Raw genomic sequence first — 23805 nt, forward strand, 5'->3', positions numbered from 1 at the left:
ATGCAATGTCTCTTAATGCCAAACGCCGCCCGAAAACCCTGACACGTCGGCCAATGCCTCTTTATAGTGGCGCATGTCGAAGTCCAGTGGGTCGTTCACGCCATCATTGCCTTGATTGAATAGCATGCCGTTGTCAAAATTTCCAGGGGGGCCCGCTGTGAACCCCATTGGCTGGACGCCATTGTCATACATGGCCGAGATGTAGTCGGACGGTTGAGAGATCGGCATGTGATATTGGGGCGTTCCATATGTGGTATGCGAGTACGTAGAGGTCTGCTCGTACTGGTTTGGCGCGGTCAAAGCAGTCAAAGCGGGGAGGCTGTCTTCCCATGTCGGTTGGTCGATGTGAGGCGCCTGGTAGTTCATGTCATGTTGATAAACGGGTGCTGTCTCCATGCCCGTCTCGTAGTGGAACATGTTATCGGATTGCATGCCAGCATATGGAGTTTCTTCTTGATATTCTTCTTGCGGCCCGTCAGCCCATAGCATGTGCGGAGCGGGATGATTCGAGCCACAGGGCTGCTCAACAAAGTGACGCCGGCTCGGTTCGCCCTGGTGAGGCTGTTCCATGCGTATCTCCTCTTCCTCGTCCTCCTCTTCGTACGAGCCGGAGCTCTCTTCGCTATCGCTGCGACGCTTGCGCGATTCCGCAGATGCCCGGCGATTCTTTCGACTAGTCACCGAACGCTTGGTCTGGCGGACCTGTCTTGCTTCCCTATAAACGGTATTGATCAGACTGCATACCCCTCTCAAGGTAACCCTGCAGAATAACTTACTTTGCAGCGAGCGCTTTTTGGATTTTGAGACGCTTCTTATTCGACGCTTCGACAGCTTTGGCTGCGCCAGCCTCCAACTCGGCACCCTCTTTTCCCTCGAGGAGCAAGGAAGCGACAACGGTGCATCTTTTTTCCTCGACCGGGTCCGGCTTCATCTTTCGACGAACTACGTTGGCTCGGCGGTACACCGGTTGGTACTTGTAGTCCGGGTAGCTGAGCAGTGTGTCCAGTCAGTCAACCGGAGCTCTCAATATCGGCAGCGATTGCGCATCAGACGACTCACTTGCGCATGTGGGCTTCTTTTTCGATTCGAGCTTCTTCTTGAAACTTTGTCTTGGTTTCCGGGTCGGCCTGCATTGTTCGGGTGTGAATATAAGCTTGGGACGTCTCTCTGGATCCGATCCCGAGCCTCCTTACCTCTGCCCACATCTTTGAGACCACGACAGAGATATTTTGATGCCGGATCTCGACCTCTGGGGGTATGAGTTTCGCATCGACAACGTGTTTCCGGAAGAGGATGAAGGCGTTTCGTGGGCGGGGGATATGGTCTTCGGGTCTCTGTTAGGATGAAAAACAATCAGCTTTTACGAGCGAAAAGCAAGAAGCGGCAATCGGTCTCACCTTGCGAGCATGTGATTTCTTGCCACTGGCAGTGATTGCGGTAACCAGCTTGACAGGGGCCGGATCCTCGATGAGCGCAGCGGGTCTACGTTTAGGCTTGGTTGTCCTTCTGAGCCTACTTGGACCTTCTTCCCGCTCGACGTTACTTGCCGTTTCGGTACGAGCGGGAGTGGAAGTCCGGGTATAGGTGTTTTGGACCGCCGTTATGCTCGGCAAGCTCCTGCGAGGAGGGGGTCCTTTGGACGGCACAGCAGGCTCGTCGTGCTCCGAGTCCGAATCGTCGCTGTCTTCAAGTTGTGGAAAGACGTTGTAACCATAGTTGCTTCCATGGTCGCTGGCATCAGATGCGCGGCCGCTCTCGCCACCGGGTCGTAAGAATGCGGGATTAATGGACCCAAGCTGAGCAGGGTTTACAGCATCTGCCGGTCGACCCAAAGGATCACCGCTTTGCTCGAGCAGCATGGAAGATGTCGATGCTCCTGATGACTTTCGAGAATGGTCATAAGGCGAGTGGCGGTGGGATGCGCGAGACTCGACGCTGGGAGAGCGGGGTCGAAGGGCCGAAAGAGTCGGTTGATGGAAGGCTTTGTCGTTGGAGGTCATTATCCCGGTAGTCAAAGGAGAGGGTGACATGAGCGATCCCCATGCGGAAGGCGAGTTGAATTGTCCATAGACGGGAGAGATCATCGGGCGGACCAGCACCATGTCTTGTGGCGTAGGCGGAACGATCAAAGTGCTGAAGGAGTAGGCGGCTGAGGTTTGTAGTGGGGAAAGGCATCAGAGGACGAGCGAGGAGACGATCGGATATCGTAAACTCACACTCAGTGTCACCTGCGGTCCTTGGGGTACGAAGAAAGTCGTCGAAGGATAGTGGCGAGAGCGGATTCATGTTAATTGTTTACTACTTGACTTGTAAGCGATCGGAGTCGAGTAAATCGGTTTGTCGTTATGTCTGTAACCCCAAACGTCTCACCTCTAACACCTATCGTGCCAGCTCACCTCTGACCTTATATACCGTTCCATCAGCGCAACGGTGGAGCTACCCCTCGTGATGAATTCAAGGAGAAGCCGATCGTCACATTCAGCGAAACGGCTCCTTTCAACGGATGACGCGCGCAAATCCTCATCTGAAACGCGCGCCGAAAGGACCTTTGGTGGCGAAAAAATCGACAGCCCTTTGATTTCGAGCAAGGGGCTCTGAGGTTGAGGTTGACGATAGGAGACATTCTCGGAGCCACACCAATCGCACGTTCAAGGAGTCTTGTCGATCCTTTAGGCAGATCTAGCGGGACTGAAACTCCGGACCGGGGGTGAGGTGTCGGAGAGAGGCTGACGATCGTACGGTCATCAAACCAGATTGACACCTCAGCACAGCATAACCAATATGCGTCCTCTAGTTCAGCAGCAGGGAAGTATGAAGCTCACCTGCTGTTTCAGTTGGAGAAGCACATGGGTCGATTTCTTGCCTTCCGCGATCCGAGCTCTAATGAAAGGAGATCACTTTCAGGCTTAGGGTAACGCAAGCAGAACCTGGTCGCAAAGCTTTCTCAGGCGACTCTGGGATGTGTTCAGCTGAAACTCGACCTTCAATGTCCATGTGATGTTTCACGCATTCGGCTGTGCTCGAAAATCGTATCCTGATACACGTACGAGTCATCGCCATTGCCGTCCGGTCGCCAAGCATGCGCATCATGCGGGATGCCGGTATCGTCGTCGGACCAATTCATTTTCCCGCAAAGGTATCGTCCTCAGTCCAGGCAGCGCCATCTGGTCTTCTGGATTGATTCAAGGTGGATGCTTCCGGGACAAGTCTTTCCTTCCTTCACAAGGCTTGAAGGCCTCCTTTCGGCACATGCGCCGTGTGACCTAACCGGTTCCATGCCTCTTCAATCCGTCATCGGCTCCCAAATCCACCGAGCAAGGGCAAAATTCCATACGTCGTGTAGTCTGCCCATAAGTTTAACCCTCGATTACAAACGTCCCGCTCGTCTCATCGCCCGCCCCTGCTAGGCGCGCTGTTTTTCAACCGCTTCTCCCTTCCGGCTTGCCCGGCCAACGAGATGGTCGATACGATCAAATCGGCCGTCCTCATCGACTACATATGTGTCGTATCAACAGAAGGAAATCAGCGTCGAGCCGATCTCTCGCGAAAGACTTCAAGTCGACACCCGCGCACTCACCTCCATGTTGGCCGGGATCGCGTACGTGACGATCCTCGGGTCAGTATCCGTATCCACAATCCCGACGGTAGGGATGTTGGAGATATTGCATTCCTTGATCAACGCTAGGTTCTCGGACGGGTTGAGGATGACGACAATGTCCGGGAGATGAGAGCCGGCTCGGATGGGTTTGGGTCCGAAGCTGCGGGGCGCGTTTCGAAAGTGATGAGCAGGTCAGTAGAGATTCGGTGGTGTAAGGCACGAGTGTATAGAAGGGAGGGTAGGTTCCGACGAGTTTAAGCATGACGTACTAGGACAAACTGTTCGTCAACGTTCCCGGCATCCATCGTTCCCCTGCCACCCCGAACCCATTCCCCTCGAGCCTCTCCACAGCCTTCCTGACCATCCCCCGATGTCCCTTCCTCGTCCCGACAAACAACACCGATCCGTCCCGTTCCACGGTCCGCTTGACAAACTCGCTAGCACGTTGTAAGAGGGGCACGGTCTGTTCCAGGTCGATCAGGTGGATGTTGGCTCGTTTCGAATGAATGTAAGGGATGTAGGCGGGGGAGAGGGAGGAGGGGATATGACCGAGATGAGCGGTGGAGGCCATGAGTTGGGAGAGGAGGTGGGCATGCGGAGACGAAGTTGATGCGTCTCCAGACGAGGAGATCTTTTCGGCGAGGCTAGAGTAAGATGGTGGTCGCACGCTGGCCGTCTGTTCACCTGTGTCGGTCGATATGACGGGATACGACATCGTTCAGCTCATTTATAATAGGTAAACGTCGAAAGAGAGACCTTGGTGACTCACGTATCGACTCTTGCCTGCTCTTCCACTCTCTAACGTTCCTCAACTGTTCCGCCCATTCACGCGGGTTCATGTCCTCTCCGTTCTCTCGCCTGGCAGCGGGAATCTTGCGACTCTGAGCGGATACGCATGCTGGTGCTGTTGTAGAGATTCTACGAGCGGTCGATGGGCCTGGTAGGTGATTACATACAGCGTTGGCGTTTGTCGTGTGAGCTAATTTGACAAACGGTTGCCAGCTAGAAAAGACCACGAGCTTACCTGCTTCGGCGACGACGCTTCGTACGGTTTTGAGCGGAGCTTTAAATGACATTGCGGGCTAGATTCCAGTACGATCTATATATACTTTATTGAGTGATCGAGTGATGATATCTGGCAGATCTAGACGAAGTCGGGACTGTCGATGATGTCGAGGTTGATCACCCTTGTTCCTCTGAGCTCTTCGGGCTTCTCGGACTTTTTTCGACTTTGTGATCCAAGAAAAAGCGCGCGAGTTTAGCTAGCAACTACAAGGTGATGGTGTGGTGTTCATCATCGATATCATCAAGTAACATACCACCCTCTACTCTCCACATATTGCCAGGCCTGGTATGCTTGAGAAGGCCGCATACTCGTATCCTGCTGTTGTCGTCCCATTGTCGTCGACGTGAAAGAGAGAACAACGCTTTACTTGCTTGTCCTTTTGCGCCAATTCGTCATATTCGCAACTTGCACCTTGCAGACCCTTTCACCTTCGCCAACCCTTGACGTTCTGACGAGGACACTCTACAGATACAGTCCCCTGAGCAACGTGGAGCTGGTACCAAGAGACCCATAGAGAGGTCGAATACATATCGACCTGACGCAGCCCGAGTCCGGACGGGGGTTCATGCCTACTATCATCCCAATCACATACCATTCGACCATCTAGCATCTAGCAGGCATCAGCGTCTGCTAACATGGCGACCCGGCAGAGCAAGCGGACCATCAAACCCTCGGTGAGGCTTCAGCCTCTCGACGAGGTACCTGTAGCCGGATCTTCAACCAGCACTCCGAAAGGAAAGGCTAATGGCCAGGGCAAGGGAAAGGCTATAAAGCAGACGCCTAGTCGCGGTCGAGCAAGAGGAAAGAAAGCAGACGAGAATGGGGATGTGGACATGGACAATCAAGAAGAAGTAGAAGGAGAGGAGGAGGAGGAAGAGGACGATCCGAATAGGTTGTACTGTACCTGTCGTCAACCGGAAAAGGGGCAGATGATCGAATGTGACGCTTGTAAAGATTGGTATGTCGTCTCTCGAGCAGGTCTCGCTCATTCCGACTAGAAACCTCGTATGAGGGGCGGGTCAGATAGATCAAATTGGGCTGCGTTTGGAAAGCTGATCGTATGGGGGAATTGATTTGCTCCTGACGGGTACCTAGGTTTCATTATCCATGCATCAGGATGAGCGGAGCTCAAGCTAGCGATATAGGTGCGTCCAACATCTCTCCCCCCCCCCCCTTTTGTTCTCTGGTTCTTTCTCCCGGACGCTTAACTGATGCATATTCGTATTGGATAAACAGATACGTACATCTGCAAGGAATGTCATGCGAAATCGAACGGGGAACTCAAGACCATACGGCGGTCTGATATCACCCTCCTCGCTTCCCCCGCTCGATCACCTCCGCCAGTATCTCCTACGGCAACTCCCTCGGCACAGACAAAGAAAGGTCGGGGCCGCGGGGCGACAGGACGAGGGAAAGGGGGGAGGAAAAATGTCACGAATTCGTCGATAAATGCTGAGGAGCATGTGCAAGTGGAGGGGGAAGGAGGAGAGACGAAGATGGACCTTCTTGATCCCGCCCTTCAGCTGAATCTGGACGAGCAAGAGGAACAGGAGGAGAAGCGCTGGAAGTCGGATCCCGAGTCGGACGACAAGGAAAGCGATAGTGAGAGCGAAGGTAGCGTGTACGGGGGTGAGAATACAGGTCGAGCGAATGGCGATGATGACGACGAAACGGGAGCAAGGGGTAAGGGAAGGGGCAAGAAGCGAAAGATGAGTGTACAGGATGACGAGGATGATAGTGCAAGTGAAGGCGAGGTGAGTTACTGTTTAAACACGGTTTGGCGGGTTTCTGCATCGCTAAGTCTCGCGCCACGATGATTTCGATCCAGATCTCGGCTACTGAATCAACAGGGAAACAAGCCAAGCGGGCCCGAGGCCGTTCAACGGCTCAGCTCAAACGAAGACGATCCACCTCGACACCCCTCAACGCGCCTACTTCCAAACAGAAGACCTCTCGAAGAAAAGGCCCTGGGGCCGGTACCAATGCCGTTCCGACTTCGTCAGGAGCGGGTCAGGGTGAAAAGCCGGGTCCAGGAGGTTTGGGCAAGATCAGGACTTTCGTCCTGGACAAGCTCAAGGCTGGATTCAAGTCGGTCTTTGTAGGGTATCGGAAGCGACAGCTGAGGGAGGAAGCCGAAGCGGCTCGAAAGGCCGAAAAGGGGGACGACGCGGAAGCCTCAACGGAAAAGGGTCAAGGGATGGACGTCGACAAGGATGAGGACGATGGGGTCAAGGAGGAGGAGGTCAAGGCGGACGACGTACCTCGGGAGGAAGAGATCGAGGTCGAGCTTCCGGAAGAAGAGAGGGAAGAGCTCCAACGGCGGGCTGAGGCGTATGCTGTGGAAGTGGAGGAGGCGGTATACGAGAAGAAGAAGGAGCGCGCAGAAAAGGGCGGATTTGAAGTCAAGGGCAATTATAGGTGAGTCCCGAGAGCCTTTATGCTTTGCTGAGTTTCTGAGCCGAACTAAAGTCCCTTGTCGTCACTACAGATCGCTATCCACGCTCATCTTCGGTGCACTGGAAAAGGATCTCCGGCCAGATCTCGAAGAAGGTTTTTCAACGGGTCGAATAGCACCCGCATCTGTGGCCAACATGACCTCGCGAGACTTGGCCACTGCCGCAACCTTGGAGGAGATCAAGAAACTGGAAGCCCAGAGTTTCAAGGCCACCGTACGGTACGAGGACGAATACGTACCAGTCAGGTACACAAAAAAGGCCTTGGAGGATGCGGACGCTCTTCAAGCTATTACGGAGGGAATTGCTGGAAACGCTCGTAGGGAACGGGGCGAAGACATCGCCGAACCTGAAAAGACATCTGAGGAAGAGCGTCGGCGGAAGGAGGAGGAGGAGGAGAAAATACCGGGTGCGATACAAGAAGAGGACGAGCGAGATGAGAAAGGCCGCGAACAAGATGGACAAGACACTGTTGAACCTTCAGAATCAACTCTCACCACAGCCGCACCACTTCCCGAAGCCCCTCGGCCCACACCACAGCTTGTTCAGACACAGCAGCGACAATCGTCTTTCTCTCTTCATTCGGTCCTGGGCCATGTTCCTACTGCACCCATTGAGACCCCACCTCTGGAAGATGAAGGCGACGATGAAGGTTTGGGAGGCTTTAATGACGGGTTTGTGGATGAGAATATGGGCAGTGATCACGGCTCGGATATCGATTACTCTGGGCGACAACAGAAGAAGTCGGAGAAAATCGTGTCACCAGTCGAACCGGCCACCAAGACAATTCTCGCCGACATCCCCGTGGTATGGTCTGGAACAGTGAGTAATTGTTCACTTCTCGAATTTAAACGATGTGCTCTTCGCTCATTTGACTCGTCATACAGCTTGAGAATCCGGCTTCCAAGGAAGATGGTTATCCTCGAGTCGAGGCTCGTCAAGTGGGAGGTCTCGATGTCGGAGTAGAACCGCGTACCTGGTCACAGCTATTATTCGACAATCCCATGGTATTTACAGGCCGGGTGGCTGAGGAAGAGTCGTCGAGATACCTTGCGACTACCCAGTTGTCAAGCAACAAAGACCTCGTGGTTGTCGCTATGACTCCATCGGATACGCGCGAGGACAAGGAATCGTTCGCGAAACTGGTCGCCTTTCTGATATCGAGAAAGTGAGTCTGGTGCAGGCGCTGTTCATTGTCTACAAGCTCTCACCCACCTGATTGTCCACAGGCGACACGCCGTGCACATTCCCGAAGGCTCAAAGGGACTCGCTGGACGTCCCAAGGAGGTGTACATGGTTCCGTTGTCTTCAACCCAACAACGCGACAACAGCTTTATTGATCTTCTGGATCGCTACATACTACCAAAGCATGTCGATACGGATATGTTCCTTGGGGTGATTATCGTGCCCAAAAGATTTCCCCCTCTCGTCCAATCTCCTCCCCAGATCACACCTCCTCCCAAACAGAATGTCCCTGCCCCGGTTGTGCCTTCAATGGCACAAAAGACTGTGCCAGCTCCCGCTCAGATCGTACCTGGTATGCAACAACAAAATATCGCGAACAACGTGGCCAGTCTCCTGGATTCGCTGCGGAGTCCAGCGATGCTCCAGATACTCTCCAATAGCAACAAGAAACCTGCACCCATCGAGCCACCTACGCCGTCACCGACGACATTGGTTACAAACCCCATGTCCGGCTCGATGCCGCCCCCGAACTTCCAGGCCATGCCATCATCTCTGCCGCCCTTCGCTGGCACGCTCCATGCGTCACAACCACGACCATTCCCGCCTCATGGATCACCCCATATTCCACACAACTCGCCTGGGGCCTTCATTCCCCCGACACCGCCGATCGCAGCACCTATCGGAGCCAGACCTTCCCCACCGGTCCATCCTTCCAGACTCGCTCATATTCCTGGTAGCAGTCCTCCAGGCATCAATCAGCATCCTACCCCTCCGCCTGCTCATATGCAATCATACATGATGCCTCTCCAAGGCGGACCTGGCCCGGGGATGAACAGTGGCTACGATCGAGGATATAATCAAGGACGTCCAAGTCCCGGGCGTGGACAGAACAGAGGACGGGGTCAAGGGCGCAGATATTGAGGAGTTTCGCATTTGTATCGATCTAGACCACCCTTCATTGTACCGGGGACAAGTTATTCCATCATTTGACCATCAAGGTCTTTATAAATCGCCGGCGGCATCGAGCCTGGCTAGCCTATATTTTACATCGTGCACGTTTCGTGACTACCCAAAAATACCCAAAAAGAGACAGTCGTAAAGCGAGTGAAAGGTCCGGCCTAAGAGCGGGAGGGAACGTCTTCTATATACATCAAGTTCGTGATTGCTACACCTTTGAAAATTGTCCGAGGGAAACCCTGATTTGATACAGATGGATTGGCGGCCGTAAGGTGAGAATGATTCGTCGTAAAGCCTGAAAGTCGAAAAGGCCATTGTCGCTGAGACATCAGAAAGCGTGCGTGTTGTTGCCCTTTTTTTTGTGGGATCGTTGAATGATGGGTCTAGATAGCCATGCCGTGCTGGATGAGCGTCGTCATGGCGTCGACCTCGTCGTAACTCTGTGTGGCGGGCATGGGTTTTCGGCGTCCGTGCATCCTCATCAATCGCTCCAGAAAGCCAGGAGCCTCGCCGGCGATGGTGACGGGTGGAGGAGCAGCGAGGTGAGATGGGTGAATGGCACCGGTCTTGACCTGCTGAGTTTGGTACTCGAGAGGAGAGATACGCTGCACTTGTTTGTGGACGGCGGGTTTTGCGTAGGCCATGCGAGCGGGCATCTCCGGGGAACCGGGAGGTGTCTGGATGATGGTGGAAGTGACCGACTCCAACGACGAGCACGAGGACGATCGGTCCATGCCAGGGTGGGTGTAGGTGACATCACCACGAGTGACGGTTCGGACCTTGCGACCAGAATATTGAGCCAGCTCTTGCGGAATGGTCGCGGCGATGGGCACGGTCTCGAACACGGGGGTCTGTTCGACGACGGGAGAAGAGGGTGCTGATGGCTCGAAGCAGTATTGCGACAAGAACGGCTCGAAGTCTGATGAAAGATAACATCCTCTGTTAATGTCCTGTATCTTTTGGCTTGAGAGCTGCTCCACACACTCACACTGCACAATGTCAGTCTCGGTGACGTTCAGGTCAAAGTCGAGCAGGAAGAGCAGTTGCTTCTCCATAAGGTTGACCTCGGGCAAGCTAAAGATGCTCGAGTATTTCGACTGTGATTGTAGCGAATTGATGGATGAGCGCGATGGCGAACAAGCATCATGCCTAGACATCGACGTACCCAGTGCTTGTTCTTGGGCGAGCAGTCGTTGACGTATTTGGCAGCACAGATCAAGGTAGCCAAGAATACTCGGTGTCGCGTGCAGGCCATGCCCTTGGCGACCTTCGGTAGACGACCCCTCAATCGCTCGAGAAGGGCAACGGTGGTGATGAGAGTGGGGATTTGAACGTTGGAAGCCTCGATAACATGCGCGACAAAGTCGTCTAATGTCGGTAGGCCGAGGGCGGCGAGCTCGGCCTCGATGGATTCCATCGAGGGGGATGGGATGGGTTGACCGGTCCGCTTGTCGATCTGAACAATCTGACAGGAGTTGATGATCTCGTTGGTCTTATCCGACAAGAAATCTGTCAAGAGAAAACAAGGCGGTGAGTAACCATCGCGTATGATCGCTACGAGACGAGTAGTCGACTCACAAATCAATTCACGCGAGACCTCTGTCCGGATGAACTCGAGAAGAGCCGGATCGTGAATGCCGCATTTCGATAACGACGCAGGATGAATGCGGTCCTCGAAAGCGAGAGCAGGTAGGGGAGAGTAGCATGATTGGCTAGACATGATGTAGGTGGTTCGTGTTGTTTTGATGGAATGAGAGTGGGTTCGAACAGCGGAATGTCGAGATGTCGTGAAAGTCGAGTGTCGGAAGAAGCGAGGCAGAGGACGAGGACCAGGAAGGTTTCAAGCTGAAGAGCTCAAGCTTATGTCTATGATTGTCGTAGTTGCATGAGAGATTGTATGAGATGGTTTTCGATCGAGGTTGATTCGATACAGAGAGTTGAGTGTTTGGATGTCGAGCCAGAGATATATATCGAGGTTCACTGCAGGTAACGAGCGAGAGAGGGACCGTGTGGGCGTATTGGTGTACAAGCGGTTGTGCTTGTTGCGTCCGCAGGACAGGGTGCAAGTCGAACCTTGAATTGTGACAGATCGCTTGTGTTTTGGGATGTGCGTGAATAGGCCCCCATCGCCCTTGAACTGTTCCGAGGGCAGCGGACGGCTCTTCGCTTTGAAGTTTGTTTGTTGACAGAATATGCCTCAGTACCGATGGACGTGTTTGATCAAGGACGTTCCAGTCGATTGCCTTTCGTGACCGCCGCCGTGACGAAGGCGCAGTCCAAGCCATCGTCCTTCCGTTCCAGGCTTACGAGGGAGAGGAGACGTTACCTGGCGTAGATCGGCAAGGTACCAACACGAAACGCCTCCGACTCGTCGCCCCCGCGCGCAGGAGATATAAGGTACGATCACTCAGTGATGAACGCGCTAACGTCATTTCGTCTTTCCATTGTTCCCAGGTGTGACCATGGCTTGAGGGTAGGGGCGTGAAAGGTGCGGCGGGTCAAGGGATCGCCGACGCCGCCGCCTGCTTGGAACGGGTCGCCCAAGTGATACACGTCCATCAGATGTGGTCGATCTGTTCGACCAAACGTCGAAACCCATATCCGCAGAGATCCTTATGAGAACCGCCGCATCGTGACATCCCGCATGCTTCCGTACCTCGGGCTTTTTATAAGGAGAAAGGACCCCATTTTTCGTTCTCCGAGGTCGACTCGTGACCTCGTCCTGGACGAGACGTCAATACGCTCCGATCGCCGTCGATCACCATCAGCGGATACCATATGCAGGACAGAGATGGCTTGCATTGCGAGATCAGAGTTCGTGGAGCGTACAACAATCTGACTGCACATGTAGCGAAATACCACCTCCGCGGTCCGCAGTCTTTCGGCCGACTTGACGTACATATCGATCGCGGGATACCGAGCCATCGTTACCGTTATCTTTCAGCGCGCTGGTCTAAGGGCCTGATCGTTTGCGCCGTTTGTCAAAATTGTTATTGGTAATGAAATGATATATCACCAGAAACGGGTTTTATCATCACGGCGTGATGATCCCCCTTCTTGATTTTCCAAAAAGGCCTAATCGGTTGGCTGTTGAAATTGGTATTGAAAAATTTCAACACGTCCAATTCGGTATTGATCCCGCCTAGCAATTTTCAGGCACCGTTCAGCACCGATTTTGATGCGGAAACAAGGCTTTGCCGTCATCTTCCGAAATCTTACGAAATCGGAAGACATATTCATGGTCATCGGCCTCGGTGACCATATCATGAAAGGATCAGCGCAATTGCAAACCCGTCGCTGATCGCCTTGTAGTCGTTCGTATACACAGACCTCTCCCCCGCGTAGCATGGATCCCCACCAGTACAATGATACACGCGGCTACAGTAGCCAGCCTGCTATGGGCTTTCCTTCTCCTTCCCGGCCTCAGTCCCGCCATCCTAGCTCCAATCCGATACACAACATACCATCGCAAAACACCGCGGTGGGACATCAATTCGCACCTGTAGAAAACTGGCGGAATGCCTTGTCATCAGCCGGCCCATATCTGCAGAATTCTTCCGAAATCGGATCATATGACCCCGATCCGATTTCGTATCATGAGACTCAGCTAGGCGAGCCACCCAACGGGACTCGTCGATTCTCTCGACAAGCCTCTTCCAATTGGGTGGCAGAGAGCCAATCGAGCCGAAACTCTCAGCCGTTCCCCTCAATTGGAGGGAGGGACGTCGACAATTCACAAGGTTTCTACACCCAACCTCCCACGATTGCAGTTGGTAGTCAACGTTCAAGGATTGGATCCCCGGACGTTTCAGAACCTGCCACCCCCTTGCTGGACAAGACACCCGCCCCACTACCTGCGAGCAACATCCGGTGGAACAATATGCCCTGGCTGATGGAACGCCTAGCGGCAGAGCTAGCGGGTCAGCGAGTGGCCACGAATGCTAAGAACAACGACGGCAACCTCGCTCGAGCGCAGTGGGAAGAGATTGTGTCCGCTCTCAACGACCTGGCTATTTCGAAGGGGGTTCACAACCTCGGTTTGACTGTCAGTAAAGTGCGGAACAAAGTTGCGGAAGTCAATAAGGAGCAGTATATACCTCGCCGAGTCATTGCTGGCAAGAGTGGGAAGAGTGGTTGGCACTTCGATCGGAAGACGGGCCAGGCGCATGCAGAGCCTCCAATTTGGGAAGCATGGTTGGCTACGCTAGTGAGTCAACGCCTCCTTCCGATTTCGTCCGATTTCGGAATATTGATCCGATGTTCTTGGTTTCAGGGCGATGACCGACCACTTTATGAGAAGTGTAAAGAACCTTGGCCCATTTACGAGCTATGGGACAAGTATCGAGGAGGGAGAGGTGCAACTCGCGAGACTGTCAAGAAGCCAGGTAGCCGCCCTTCAGCGGTAGCTCGGAACGCACAGCAAAGCGACGAGGGGGAGAGTTCAGGCGGGGAGAATGAGAATCCGTCTCAAACGCCGGAAAGATCCACTGGTAGTCGCAAGAGATCCCTAGCCTCTAGTACCCCGCAGAGCCAAGCTAGCCGAAGAAAACGCAGGCGCCAAGAATCCTTGCGTGAACAACAATCTCAAGAACAGAAGTCCTCGCTTGAAGCGATGGTACAACTGTTTCAAAACAGTCGTCCCCCCTCTGTTGGTGAGAAGGCGGCCAAACTTCTGTCCATGGACAAAGTTCAATGGGGGCTGACCGCCAGGGAAGACTTCGAAATCACCAATGCCATGATGGAGAGTCCATCGAAATGCGAGTTCTACCTTGGCATGTCGCCAGCCGAACGACAGCGGTGGGCGTTTGGGTACCTTAAAATTGACAGGGTACCTCCACCCGTCGATGAGCCGTCCAATCGGCATGATGATGACGATGACGCCGCCGGTTCGATAGAGGATGAAGATGATGAGCGGGAGGACTTGGACGGCTTGGGTCAATATGGAAACTGGTAAAACTGGTAGTTGTACAAGCAGATGGCTTCCGGTCTCTTTTTCTGTACGAAATCGGAAGAATTCGGTTGACAACATGGTTCTTCCGAAATCGGAAGAAATCGGCTGGCGTACCTGTCCTCCTTTTTCAATCGTCGTCCCTGTTTGCAAACAATTCCGCTGTGATTTTCTCTCGTAGGTTGACCATGTGCTGATCGACTCTCCCACGAACGGTACTAGGTGCAACTACGGATTGTCCTCCATCGTTCCCTCCATCGTCGTTGTCACAGTTCGAGGCTACGAGGTCCCTCGGAATTTCCTCCTCTGACGCCTTGTTTGCCATCGTGAAGTTGTGCAGAGCGCACAAAGCATAGATCAAATGCGCTTGATCGTCTATGGAGTAATGAGATCCAGCAACAAGGATCTGCGAAACACATTGAAAACTGAATCATTCGGCAAACTTCACATGACTGAGAGATCATCCAGTAGCTTTACTCGCCTTGTACCGACTCTTCATGACCCCAAAGATACGCTCGATACACATCCTCAAACTTGAATGCCGGAAATTGTACAGGTCCTTCTCAGTGCCGGGCTCCCTGTTGAGCCGACGCCACTGTTGAAGATGGTACTTCGAACCGATATGAGGAGTCAAGACGCCGTCTCGCAAAGCGTATCCAGCATCGCCCAGAACGTATTTGCCGTCAGGGATCTTGAGATCGTATTGCGATCGGGCAAGTTGGAACACAGAGCTGTCTGGCTCACATCCCTCGGCTCCTGATAGCACATACGTAAAGCGAAGGTCGAAATCGCATATAGCCAAAACATTGAAGGAGAGGGTTCCTTTCCGATTTCTGAAATGACCTGCGCGTTCCTCAGGCGGGTGGCAGGGGATATGCGTTCCGTCGATCGCTCCAATCGCATCAGAAAACGGTCGATTCTGCTTGTATCTAAGTTTACGGTGTTTGGGAGCGTGGGCAGGAGGCCATTTGACCATCTCAAAGTAGAAATCTTTGTCGCAGAGCGCATTCAAGACTTTGTGCACAGCCCTGCAGCATAACCCGAAATCGGAAGAAATCGGAAATAATTGGAGAATTTCAACCGGACATGTTTCGTCTGTTGTTAACTCTCCAACTCACTTGCTGATCGTCTCTTGACTCCGATTGAAGGTGATACCAGCCTGTCTGTGTCCGGCTGCATGCCTGAACACATGCAGACCGATTCCAAGTATCTCCTGAGCTGAGACATGTTCCGATGGCTCCAAAAGTCCCTTGTCGGTCAGAGTGGCTAAGAGTTTCTTGAACCCATGGCGAGTCATACCGCAGGCGTCTTGGCATCGGCGAGGATGGACAAGGTGATCCTGGACGTATTGAGCCCCACTTAATGAGGAGATCGAGTAAGGCTGTCGAGGCTGTCGATCTCGTCTTCTGTCTCCGCGTTCCAGAGCCTGATACAGCTCCAAAAACATGATGATCTCGATCTTGTCATCTAGGTCGCGATCACTTACGAGTGACCTCATGATCGGTTGACGTGTGGAAAATGAGGATGAGTGTGAGGCCCCTTGTCGGGTGAATGACTCGACTGTTGAAAACGAAGCACATCCAGACCACTTCTTCAGTCAGGGTGAAGGTGAGACTCCTCGCCATCGGTAAACGTCGTCACCCGAGAATCAATTCCACCTGATTCCTGTTTCATCCAAAATCTTACGAAATCGGAAGATTTCGGTAACGGTAACTCAATCGGTGATGTTAATCTTGTTGCCGTGTGCTCATACACAGTTTATCAGCTCTTAGGATCATAGGTCAAACTTGGACAATCGCGAAGATCAAGGTAGTCGGATGCCTGCATCACATGATATAGAAAAAAAAAAGGCTTACAACGACACGACTTGTATATAGAGGATTTTTTCTATTTCACAGCATATGTATATGCGTGGTGAAACCCTCCGAAAACACCACGCCTCGATCGTACTAACCATTAAAATTGCAGTCCGTATTCCTCGTATCCGTGTATCTGTTCGTTATTAAAAAAATGAAATGAAAATGAAAAAAAAAAAGAGTCGAAGCCCCACCAGAACCGTCGCGAGCAGAAATCTTCCGATTTTGGAAGCTTTCATCGTTGGTCGTCCCGCCTCTTGCCCTTGTTCTTGCCAGCTTGGTCGCCGGACCGCCTTTGACGCTCCTCTTGTCGTCGTCGAGCTTCTCGAGCGGCACGACGAGCCTCGGCCATGGCGTCAGACGGATCAGACGGAGATGGCGACCTGTCCGAATCGTCGTCGGCCCCAGTGATCCGAGCCCGGACGTTGGCCTGGTGCTGGCGTCGCTGAGCCATTGGCGACTCGTGGAAGCTATGCTGGACCAACGTCTCCAGGGTCGGGTGCTGAGGCGGCGGGTTGCCGGCGTCGCGATCGAACTCCCGAGTCGTTTCGTCGTACACCATGGCTCGCCTGTACGTCGCCATCATGTGTCGGCCGGCCGGGGTCGTGTCGTCTCGAGGAACGTCCTGATTGTTGAGGACGTCAACTCCGCGCTGCACCAGACCGGGCGCAAGGACCTCGAGGAGCTGCACCATTGCCAACTGCATCTGTTGGGAGGCGGTGAAAGCTCCGGCGAACCCAGCGTGGGCTGCTCGGAGAGTCTCGGCGGTACGAGCGATGTTGAAATTCAACAACGACTCGGCCTGCTTCGTGACCAAAAGAGCGTATTGCTCGTAGACGGTTGCTTGATTGGAGTCTTTCAACGAGCAGGCGTTGTGCTGCCCGAACGTGACACAGTTTGTGCAGCCGTGTTTCCAAGATCGAGACCGACAAGGCGCACTCCTTTTATCCAGTTCGCCTTCGTTGAACCGTCGCTGGCATTGGACGCAGGGAGGATCGTTCAAGGGGTCCTTGTTCGTACCCTTCTTGTTCTTGGCGATGGCGGAGGCGATGGCATGGCCCTGTATTTTCCGATTTCGGAAGATATCGTGAGATTTTGTCAGTAACGCTGTTGCTCGGATTCACTCGATTCGAACACAGTAAAGACTCACGGTGGACGTCACCAGACCGAACTTCTTGCGCATAGTGTTGTTCCAGCCGGGACCGTGGATATCGATGCCGTGTGACTCAAGCCAATTCTGGCGAGCTTTGATGACATTGGCAGGGGCGGAGTGCTTGCCGAGGAACATTCCCTCGAGAATTCTCTTCTGCTCCTTGGGGTCCGATGTCCTTGTGGCCAGCTTGAGGCGGTCGATGATATCCTGAGGGTGATCGTCGACGTCGAGGATCTGTTGGACGAAAGAGAAATTGACAAAGATTAATCTCCGATTTCGGAAGATTTCTGCCGACATGAAAATGCAACTCACGTAGGTCCAGGTGGTGTTCTCGCCCACTTGAACGAAGAGCTCGGGATATTGGGATCGCGACGGCAAACGTCTAACGGCGAGGTTGGGGGCGACCACGATCCTTCGCTCGAGCGCGGCCGGCGCCGGTGCCGGTGCGGGAGGCTCGACAATGCGTATCTAAAGTAAGGCGCAGATATCTATCAGCCGATTTCCTCGACAGGGTGTTCGTTCTACAAGCTAAGTCTCACCTCCTCGTCGCTGCCCAGGTCCGCCGCTTCCATGAAGATCTCGTGACGACGGCCACGCGTAGCTTCCTCGTTCTCTTGCTCCTGAAATTAATGATAATAATGAAAAATGAAAGGTTAGACGAGAAAGAAAAAGGCAGGATAGGCCATAGGCCAGGACAGGGACTTACTGGGCGAACCGGTCGAGGAACAAACTCAGCATCATCCCGCTGCTGTTGGAGGTTTCGACGTCGCAGCGGAGGAGTTGGTGGCATAGCCATCCGTTCTCTTTTGACGCCCTCGGTCTTCACCTCGATCGTCGCCTCTCGTCCTCGATCTGCCCGGCTGGGTCGATCGAGTGGTAATCCGGCGGGGTCGAGGGCATCGCTGCGAGCGCCTGACTCCGTAGCCGGTCGAGACGTGGTGGTGGCAGGCGCGGCCGGAGCAACAGTTCGGATGAGTTGAGCGAGTCGCTCGTTTTCTCGTGCTTGCGCATTCCTGTGTCTTTCCTGCCGATCACGCTGTCTGCGTTCGCCGAGAATTCGTAAACCCTCCCTGATCTGGTCGGGCATTGTCCGGTCGAGGTTGGCGATGGTTTGTCCGATCTGATCGTGTTGAATAATCAGCAGGCAGTACGCGATACAGAAAAAGCTATGCTCCGAATGAACTTACCTCCCATTCGTCCCAAGCTACTTGACGTTGGTTTGAATCCTGTTCAATGTGATACACAAGTTATGAGCGAACAGATTTCTTCCGAAATCGGAAAAGTACGGATGAAGTTTGCAACTGAATTGCTAACGAAAATAGACTTACAGTGGCCTCAGAATTATCGGGCAACTCGTTCAAAATGCCGGCAAGGAGATGAGGTTCCTCGTTCAGGTTGTACTCGTAATCTTGATATTGCAACTATGTTATACCAACGATGATGAGTCAACGTTGATCAGGAGCGCATATTGTTTCAAGCGACACGTACGATGGGCCAGTCCAGCACTAAACGAACCGCAGGTGTGACACCTTGTGTTGCTCGTTGTCGAGAGGATTTTGAAGCGGGCTACGATAAAGACAGAAATCGGAAGAAAAAGGAAATTAGTGATCGAGTCGAATCGAGTGCGAATGCAAATGACGATCGAGCAGACTGACAGTAGCGGGCCCAGCCGAAGATGAGGCTGGAGGTGGAACCATGGTCCTGGCGGCGGAGGTAGCGACCGGGATAGATCCTGCAGGCATCTGCAAGCCGGCCGGAGGTTGAGGGGTAGGAAGTTTGGCCTGTTGAGACCTTTGAGCCGACACCGTACCATCCATCGGATCGTCTTCCTCGTCCTCCACTTCGCTCTCGTCTTTTTCACTGCCCCGGGCTTGACGTTCGCGTTCCTCTCGTTCTTGGCTTGTCAAAAGGAACTCCATCCCCTCCATCCGTTCGTCACTTCCCAACAAACCCCCGCCCAAAACATCCCCGAGACCTCCTTGTTCTGCATCATCGCCGATACCGTATGCAGCGATCCTTGCGTCCCAGTCGGCTTCGACTTGACGCGGATTGAGATCACGATCGAGAAACGGATTCGCGAGGAGATCGTCTTGGGGAGGAGCGCGAACATCAGGTCTGTCGGCGTCGGGGCGCGGACGAGGAGCCGGTCGAGCTGGAAGAGTCGCTGATGTCGATGCGGGGAGGGAGGACGAAGCTGGTTGAGCTTGCGAGTTGATTGGAGCGGTGTTGGAGGTTGATAGAGCCGGGGGAGGAGATAACGATCCTTGAAAGAGACCGGACAAAAACGATTGCCGTGGTTGGGGTTGAGAGGAAGAAGATTGGAGTCCGGGGAGGGCAGGAACACTTGCGGACTACGAAAGAAAATAAATAAAAAGCAAGTCCTTTTCAGTGGTATTCTTGTCGTGCGGAACTTGATAGTACTCACACTACTCGCAGCCTGTCGATCCTCGCCAGTCCCGATCCTCTCAGCGCGAGTCGAGGCCTACAGATTTTTTCCGAAATCGGAAGAAATAGGATTAGCTGGCATGTCGAAGGAAGTGGAGCACAAGAAGAGGTCCTTACTCGTGTGTTCTACGAAAACGGTAGATTTCGGATGAGCTAAGAAACTTGCGAGATCAAGAGCAAGAACGAGTTGTACTTACTCTAGGAGCGGAGCCTGGGGGTTTCGACGACTGTCGGCTCTTGGGTTCCTTGGGTGCCTTGGGCATGACGTAGGGGAAGAGAACTGAAGTGTCGGGAAGGGAAAAGAGGTGAGGTGAAGGTCGAAAAGTGAAGGGGGATCAAGAAGTTGTGAAGGAAGAAGAGGTTTCGCGAAAGGTTGATTTGAATAGCAGACTTTGGGAAAAGGGGAATTCGAAGTACGCAGGGGGGGGACCAGAGGGTTATGTATTATCCTACACACGACGCGACGTGTCTGTTATCGCTACAGATTTGTTTTGATGGTTCGGTTAGAGGTCAGAGGTCCTTGCACAATGACGACGCGATGTGTTGTTGTCTGATGAGAATTGATGAAACATAGCGCGTTTGTTGTTGTTTTATGAGATTGGACGCGTTTGATGATGGTCGGGGTTCCTTTGATTCTAAATCAGTGATGCCCGAGGTCAAAAGAACAATTCTATCGATGTCTAACCGGTCGTCGAAACTGTATCGTGCTCAGGCTTCTATGCGACAAGGCCGTGATGGCTAATTTGGTCGTGAAACGGGGGAGACGCCCGCTAAGCGAGCCTTATCGTTCGGCTGGGTGGTCATAGAATGATTTGGTCAGGCCCCAGAAGTTGACCGATATCTTCCGAAATCGGAGGACAGCGCAGAAAGGAGGGGATTGGGCAGAAATCGTAAGATATCGGAATTCTTCTGAAACAGAACGATAGTTAACTTCAAGGTTGTTCGTTAGAGGCTGAAACCAGCCCGAAATATTACGGCAGGCGACGCGGATGGTGAAATACTTCCATTCCAATAGATACCCAACCGATCGCGTCACCAGGTGGCTAACCGATCGCGACCTATTGAAATGATATTGAAATTAGGCGAAAATAGTGGTCTGTACTATTGGCGTTCCAATATCAATTATTTCAATATCAATAGCGAGTTGCAAACGATCAGGCCCTAACCGATGAAACGAAAGAGGTTGTCTGCTGTGTCACGAGCAAAAAAAAGTAGGGTTCTCGACTTCCAAACTGCCTAGCGTCGATCTCAGCGACCGCTTTTCGATCCTCCACTCGATGCCCGGCTGAATGGAAAGCCATGCTGTGTACCGCCGCATTGCTTTGTCCCGCATTTGCTTTGTCCCATTGCTCCGAAACGCGCTCGCTCGCTCGCCAGGGAGATTGTGCCGTCGGTTCGCCAGGGCGTTTTACTGCACGAGAACAACAAAACAAACAACAAACAAAACATGACCGTGACGCGTCAGACCGTGCAACTCGACGGAATCCATCTCGTTTGCAAAGCTCAGGTTCCAGGATTCAGGTTCAAACACGTCCGAATAGAGCGAAATAGAAGGGTGCCGAGATCGCCGGATGACAAACTGACAGAGCGATCTGGTATGTAATTTCTCGATGATTCTTTAATTTACAACCGCTGCTAAACAATATAGTTCAGGGCGAAGAGGGGAGTTAGATTGCATTCGCGAATCGCCAGTGATCGGTGACGTCAAGCAATTGAGGCATGAGTGATCGTCAGATTTCCTTCCATCCATATTCGAGGGACCTGCCGCCGAGCCCCGCGCTGACGAGACCCAGAGCGAACACGGTCAGATGAGCTCCGGCCGCCATGCCAAACTGTTCGTTTTCGAGTCCGAGAGAGAAACGCGATCAGTACCTCCGAGAACGCTCGGAATCAAGGCTGGGGTGTGGGATCACTCGAAACTCACTCCTCGATAGAGCTGCTTGATACCGTCAAAGGCCGCTCTCTGCCTCTCGTGCTCGTCCACCGCATTTGTCTGCTCAGAGCGTGAACCGCGTCTCTTGGACCGCTTCTTCTTGATCGTTCCGGTCTCTTCTGACATGATCCTCCAGATGGTGTCCAATAAACCGTGGTATTCGCGCTTGCGCAGTCTGACGATCGATTTGCGCTTCTCCCTCTTTCCTCCTCGCTGCCACGCATCAGTCTCGGACATGCGGTCTTGGAGCTGTAATCGTTTCCTGACCGTCTCGATCGGGAGAATGACGAGTAAAGAGGCGAGGCCGAGCGAGAGGTCCAGCATGGAATAGGTCACGGGCGAGCTGTCCGGGGTGACACCAAACTTGCGTTCGATGATCAACGGGATGGACAGCGTAAAGATGGGCCGAAGCGTGTGTTCCAGGATGGCCGGAATCAACAGCTGAGGATGTGTGTACAAACGCACGACACCGCCTTCGTCCGAGACGGCATCCTTTAGCAAGCCGATGGACGACTTGGATTTGGGATCCGACGATGGTTGGACGATGAGTCGAGTTCGGAGCAGTTCCAAGGGCGACAAGAACATGTGGGTCAACAGATGAGCCGTCACATGAAGACCCAGTGGAATCATGGGATTGTGATACGATGCCAACGGCAGATCCAGGTCCGAGTTGAGTTCCATCTGGGCGGTAGCGGTAGGAGGCGGTAAGGAGATGATAAGTCCAGAGTGAACAAGGGGTTGGAGGTTGTTCGAGAGCAACGAGTGCATGGTGGTCAGGATCTGTCCTTTCCAGAGACCTGGCAATCCTTCCGAAGGCGTTCTCCTGATTCGTCTCATCATGCCCCAGACGCCAGACGATCCTGAAGGCGACATGTCGGTACGCAACAGATAGGAAGGGGGCACTATAACACGGTCTCATCTTGACATTAGTGACTGTATCCAAGGTGGCCGGGTCACACAGAGACTGAAACTCACAATCAGGCAAGTATCCCTCCGCATCCCCTTGCTCTCCGTTGTCGTCGACCGCTGGAATGTAGTTCCGAGTGCTGGACGACAAGACATCCTGAAAGTAGGCCTCGGCGTCCTCTGGGTTTCGGATCTAACCAAGATGTATGATAGCATGTTCGTCGGTCTCGATCCGCCAGAGACCCCATATTGCTAGCACGAGACTTAACGTACCGAGTCCTCGATCGAATCCCTGCGTCTCCTCGACCCTTCCGCCTGATCTCCCGCAACCGAGTCCGCATCATCGGTCTCGGCCTCGTAGTCAACCCCCTCAACCTCAACCCCGTCGTCGACCCCTGGTTTGGGCTTGTATTCGACTTGCAACAAGGTCTTGCCAACTTCAAAGGGCATACCCAGGGCGGTGGTGAGGTATTCAGAGGCGAACATGGCGAGGACGCCGTACACGGTGAAGGGCTCGTCGTCCGCATCTAGTTCGAGCCCGACAATGGGGGAAGAGGCCGAGGAGCTCGTACTACCGCTAGGAGGCGAGTTGTACGTGGATGAAGGGGTCGGGTTCGGGTTGGTCGATGGTTGACCAGGGGTAGGCGGCAGGAACAGCCATTCTTCTTGCGGCGGTGCTGACGTGCCACTGATGTCAGATGAGCTGTTCAAAGATCGCTGTCCATCTACATTCCGCACGTACTGTACAGGTTCCTCACAGAAGGAGCACTTCCGGAAGGACCGGCCATGCTGAATCACCACGTTCTCTCGATGCGTGAGTGGACAACAGCAGCAGCAGAGCTCAAGGGGATCGGAAGGAGACCTGCAGCATAGCATTCGTATTCAACAACATGTATCCAGGGATCGGCAAAGTACAATGAAAGGAAAGGATAAAGACTGACGAGTCTGTCAAATATCTCCCGAATGCGATCAACTACCACTCTGCAGACCGAACTAAAGCAGACGATGCAGATTCGAATGTCAGCTGGTCGTCCGTGCAAGTACAGATGATAATGAGAGGTTCAAAGAGGTTATGAAGGATAGGCGGAGGTTGCTGGCTTGATCAGAATAAACAATGATAGATAGGTTGTCTCCACGTGATTGTCGGACAATGTAGATAATGTATTGAAACATCATGAAGCGGTGCAGGGAGCGGGAGCGGGGGAAGACAAGATATTCAGAACACTCACCTTGCAGAGGGGCGGAGAGGCGTGGTTTGCTGCGTAGAGATGATCGGTTGAATGTCTACGAAGAGGAAGGAGGTTG

General features: G+C 53.2%; 8 protein-coding genes across 8 annotated transcripts; 3 read left to right on the plus strand and 5 right to left on the minus strand.

Annotated features, from left to right (window-relative positions):
- Nucleotides 1-12: 12 nt before the first annotated feature.
- HD553DRAFT_345852 (uncharacterized protein) lies at nt 13-2286 on the minus strand (the record flags this gene model as incomplete). Its single annotated transcript, XM_046183140.1, has 6 exons — nt 13-715; nt 777-989; nt 1060-1127; nt 1194-1334; nt 1398-2149; nt 2217-2286. The coding sequence occupies 6 exons, from the start codon at nt 2284-2286 to the stop codon at nt 13-15; spliced, it is 1947 nt and encodes a 648-aa protein (XP_046033195.1).
- Nucleotides 2287-2922: 636 nt separating this feature from the next.
- Nucleotides 2923-4740, minus strand: HD553DRAFT_319095 (ribosomal protein). The gene is made up of 5 exons (XM_046180973.1): nt 4623-4740; nt 4368-4535; nt 3868-4282; nt 3578-3758; nt 2923-3492 (listed from the first exon to the last, which is right to left on the minus strand). The coding sequence occupies exons 1-5, from the start codon at nt 4672-4674 to the stop codon at nt 3388-3390; spliced, it is 921 nt and encodes a 306-aa protein (XP_046033196.1). The 5' UTR covers nt 4675-4740; the 3' UTR covers nt 2923-3387.
- Nucleotides 4741-4943: 203 nt separating this feature from the next.
- HD553DRAFT_319098 (uncharacterized protein) lies at nt 4944-9256 on the plus strand. The gene is made up of 7 exons (XM_046180974.1): nt 4944-5622; nt 5760-5809; nt 5901-6418; nt 6493-7082; nt 7153-7939; nt 8005-8285; nt 8347-9256. Exons 1-7 carry the CDS (start codon nt 5300-5302, stop codon nt 9221-9223), a joined length of 3426 nt encoding a protein of 1141 aa, XP_046033197.1. The 5' UTR covers nt 4944-5299; the 3' UTR covers nt 9224-9256.
- A 176-nt stretch (nt 9257-9432) lies between these two features.
- On the minus strand, nt 9433-11414 carry HD553DRAFT_138818 (cyclin). Its single transcript, XM_046176656.1, has 4 exons — nt 10838-11414; nt 10425-10768; nt 10248-10356; nt 9433-10178 (listed from the first exon to the last, which is right to left on the minus strand). Exons 1-4 carry the CDS (start codon nt 10977-10979, stop codon nt 9643-9645), a joined length of 1131 nt encoding a protein of 376 aa, XP_046033198.1. The 5' UTR covers nt 10980-11414; the 3' UTR covers nt 9433-9642.
- A 1191-nt stretch (nt 11415-12605) lies between these two features.
- Nucleotides 12606-14213, plus strand: HD553DRAFT_326700 (uncharacterized protein; the record flags this gene model as incomplete). Its single annotated transcript, XM_046181724.1, has 2 exons — nt 12606-13466; nt 13533-14213. 2 exons carry the CDS (start codon nt 12606-12608, stop codon nt 14211-14213), a joined length of 1542 nt encoding a protein of 513 aa, XP_046033199.1.
- A 369-nt stretch (nt 14214-14582) lies between these two features.
- HD553DRAFT_326701 (uncharacterized protein) lies at nt 14583-19924 on the minus strand (the record flags this gene model as incomplete). Its single annotated transcript, XM_046181725.1, is given in 16 exon segments — nt 14583-14613; nt 15326-15674; nt 15694-15767; nt 16064-16094; nt 16162-16199; nt 16354-17123; nt 17214-17450; nt 17529-17684; nt 17756-17836; nt 17923-18336; nt 18404-18442; nt 18545-18637; nt 18705-18782; nt 18872-19567; nt 19642-19698; nt 19859-19924. 16 exon segments carry the CDS (start codon nt 19922-19924, stop codon nt 14583-14585), a joined length of 3210 nt encoding a protein of 1069 aa, XP_046033200.1.
- Nucleotides 19925-20921: 997 nt separating this feature from the next.
- Nucleotides 20922-21296, plus strand: HD553DRAFT_319102 (uncharacterized protein). The gene has a single exon (XM_046180975.1). It carries the CDS (start codon nt 20961-20963, stop codon nt 21210-21212), a length of 252 nt encoding a protein of 83 aa, XP_046033201.1. The 5' UTR covers nt 20922-20960; the 3' UTR covers nt 21213-21296.
- A 5-nt stretch (nt 21297-21301) lies between these two features.
- HD553DRAFT_138851 (mitochondrial carrier domain-containing protein) lies at nt 21302-23404 on the minus strand. The gene is made up of 5 exons (XM_046176657.1): nt 23243-23404; nt 22774-23177; nt 22570-22693; nt 21586-22496; nt 21302-21493 (listed from the first exon to the last, which is right to left on the minus strand). Exons 1-5 carry the CDS (start codon nt 23286-23288, stop codon nt 21392-21394), a joined length of 1587 nt encoding a protein of 528 aa, XP_046033202.1. The 5' UTR covers nt 23289-23404; the 3' UTR covers nt 21302-21391.
- Nucleotides 23405-23805: the final 401 nt, after the last annotated feature.

The sequence above is a fragment of the Filobasidium floriforme genome, assembly GCF_021052385.1.
Source record: "Filobasidium floriforme strain CBS 6241 chromosome Unknown HD553scaffold_26, whole genome shotgun sequence".
Lineage (NCBI taxonomy): Eukaryota > Fungi > Basidiomycota > Tremellomycetes > Filobasidiales > Filobasidiaceae > Filobasidium > Filobasidium floriforme.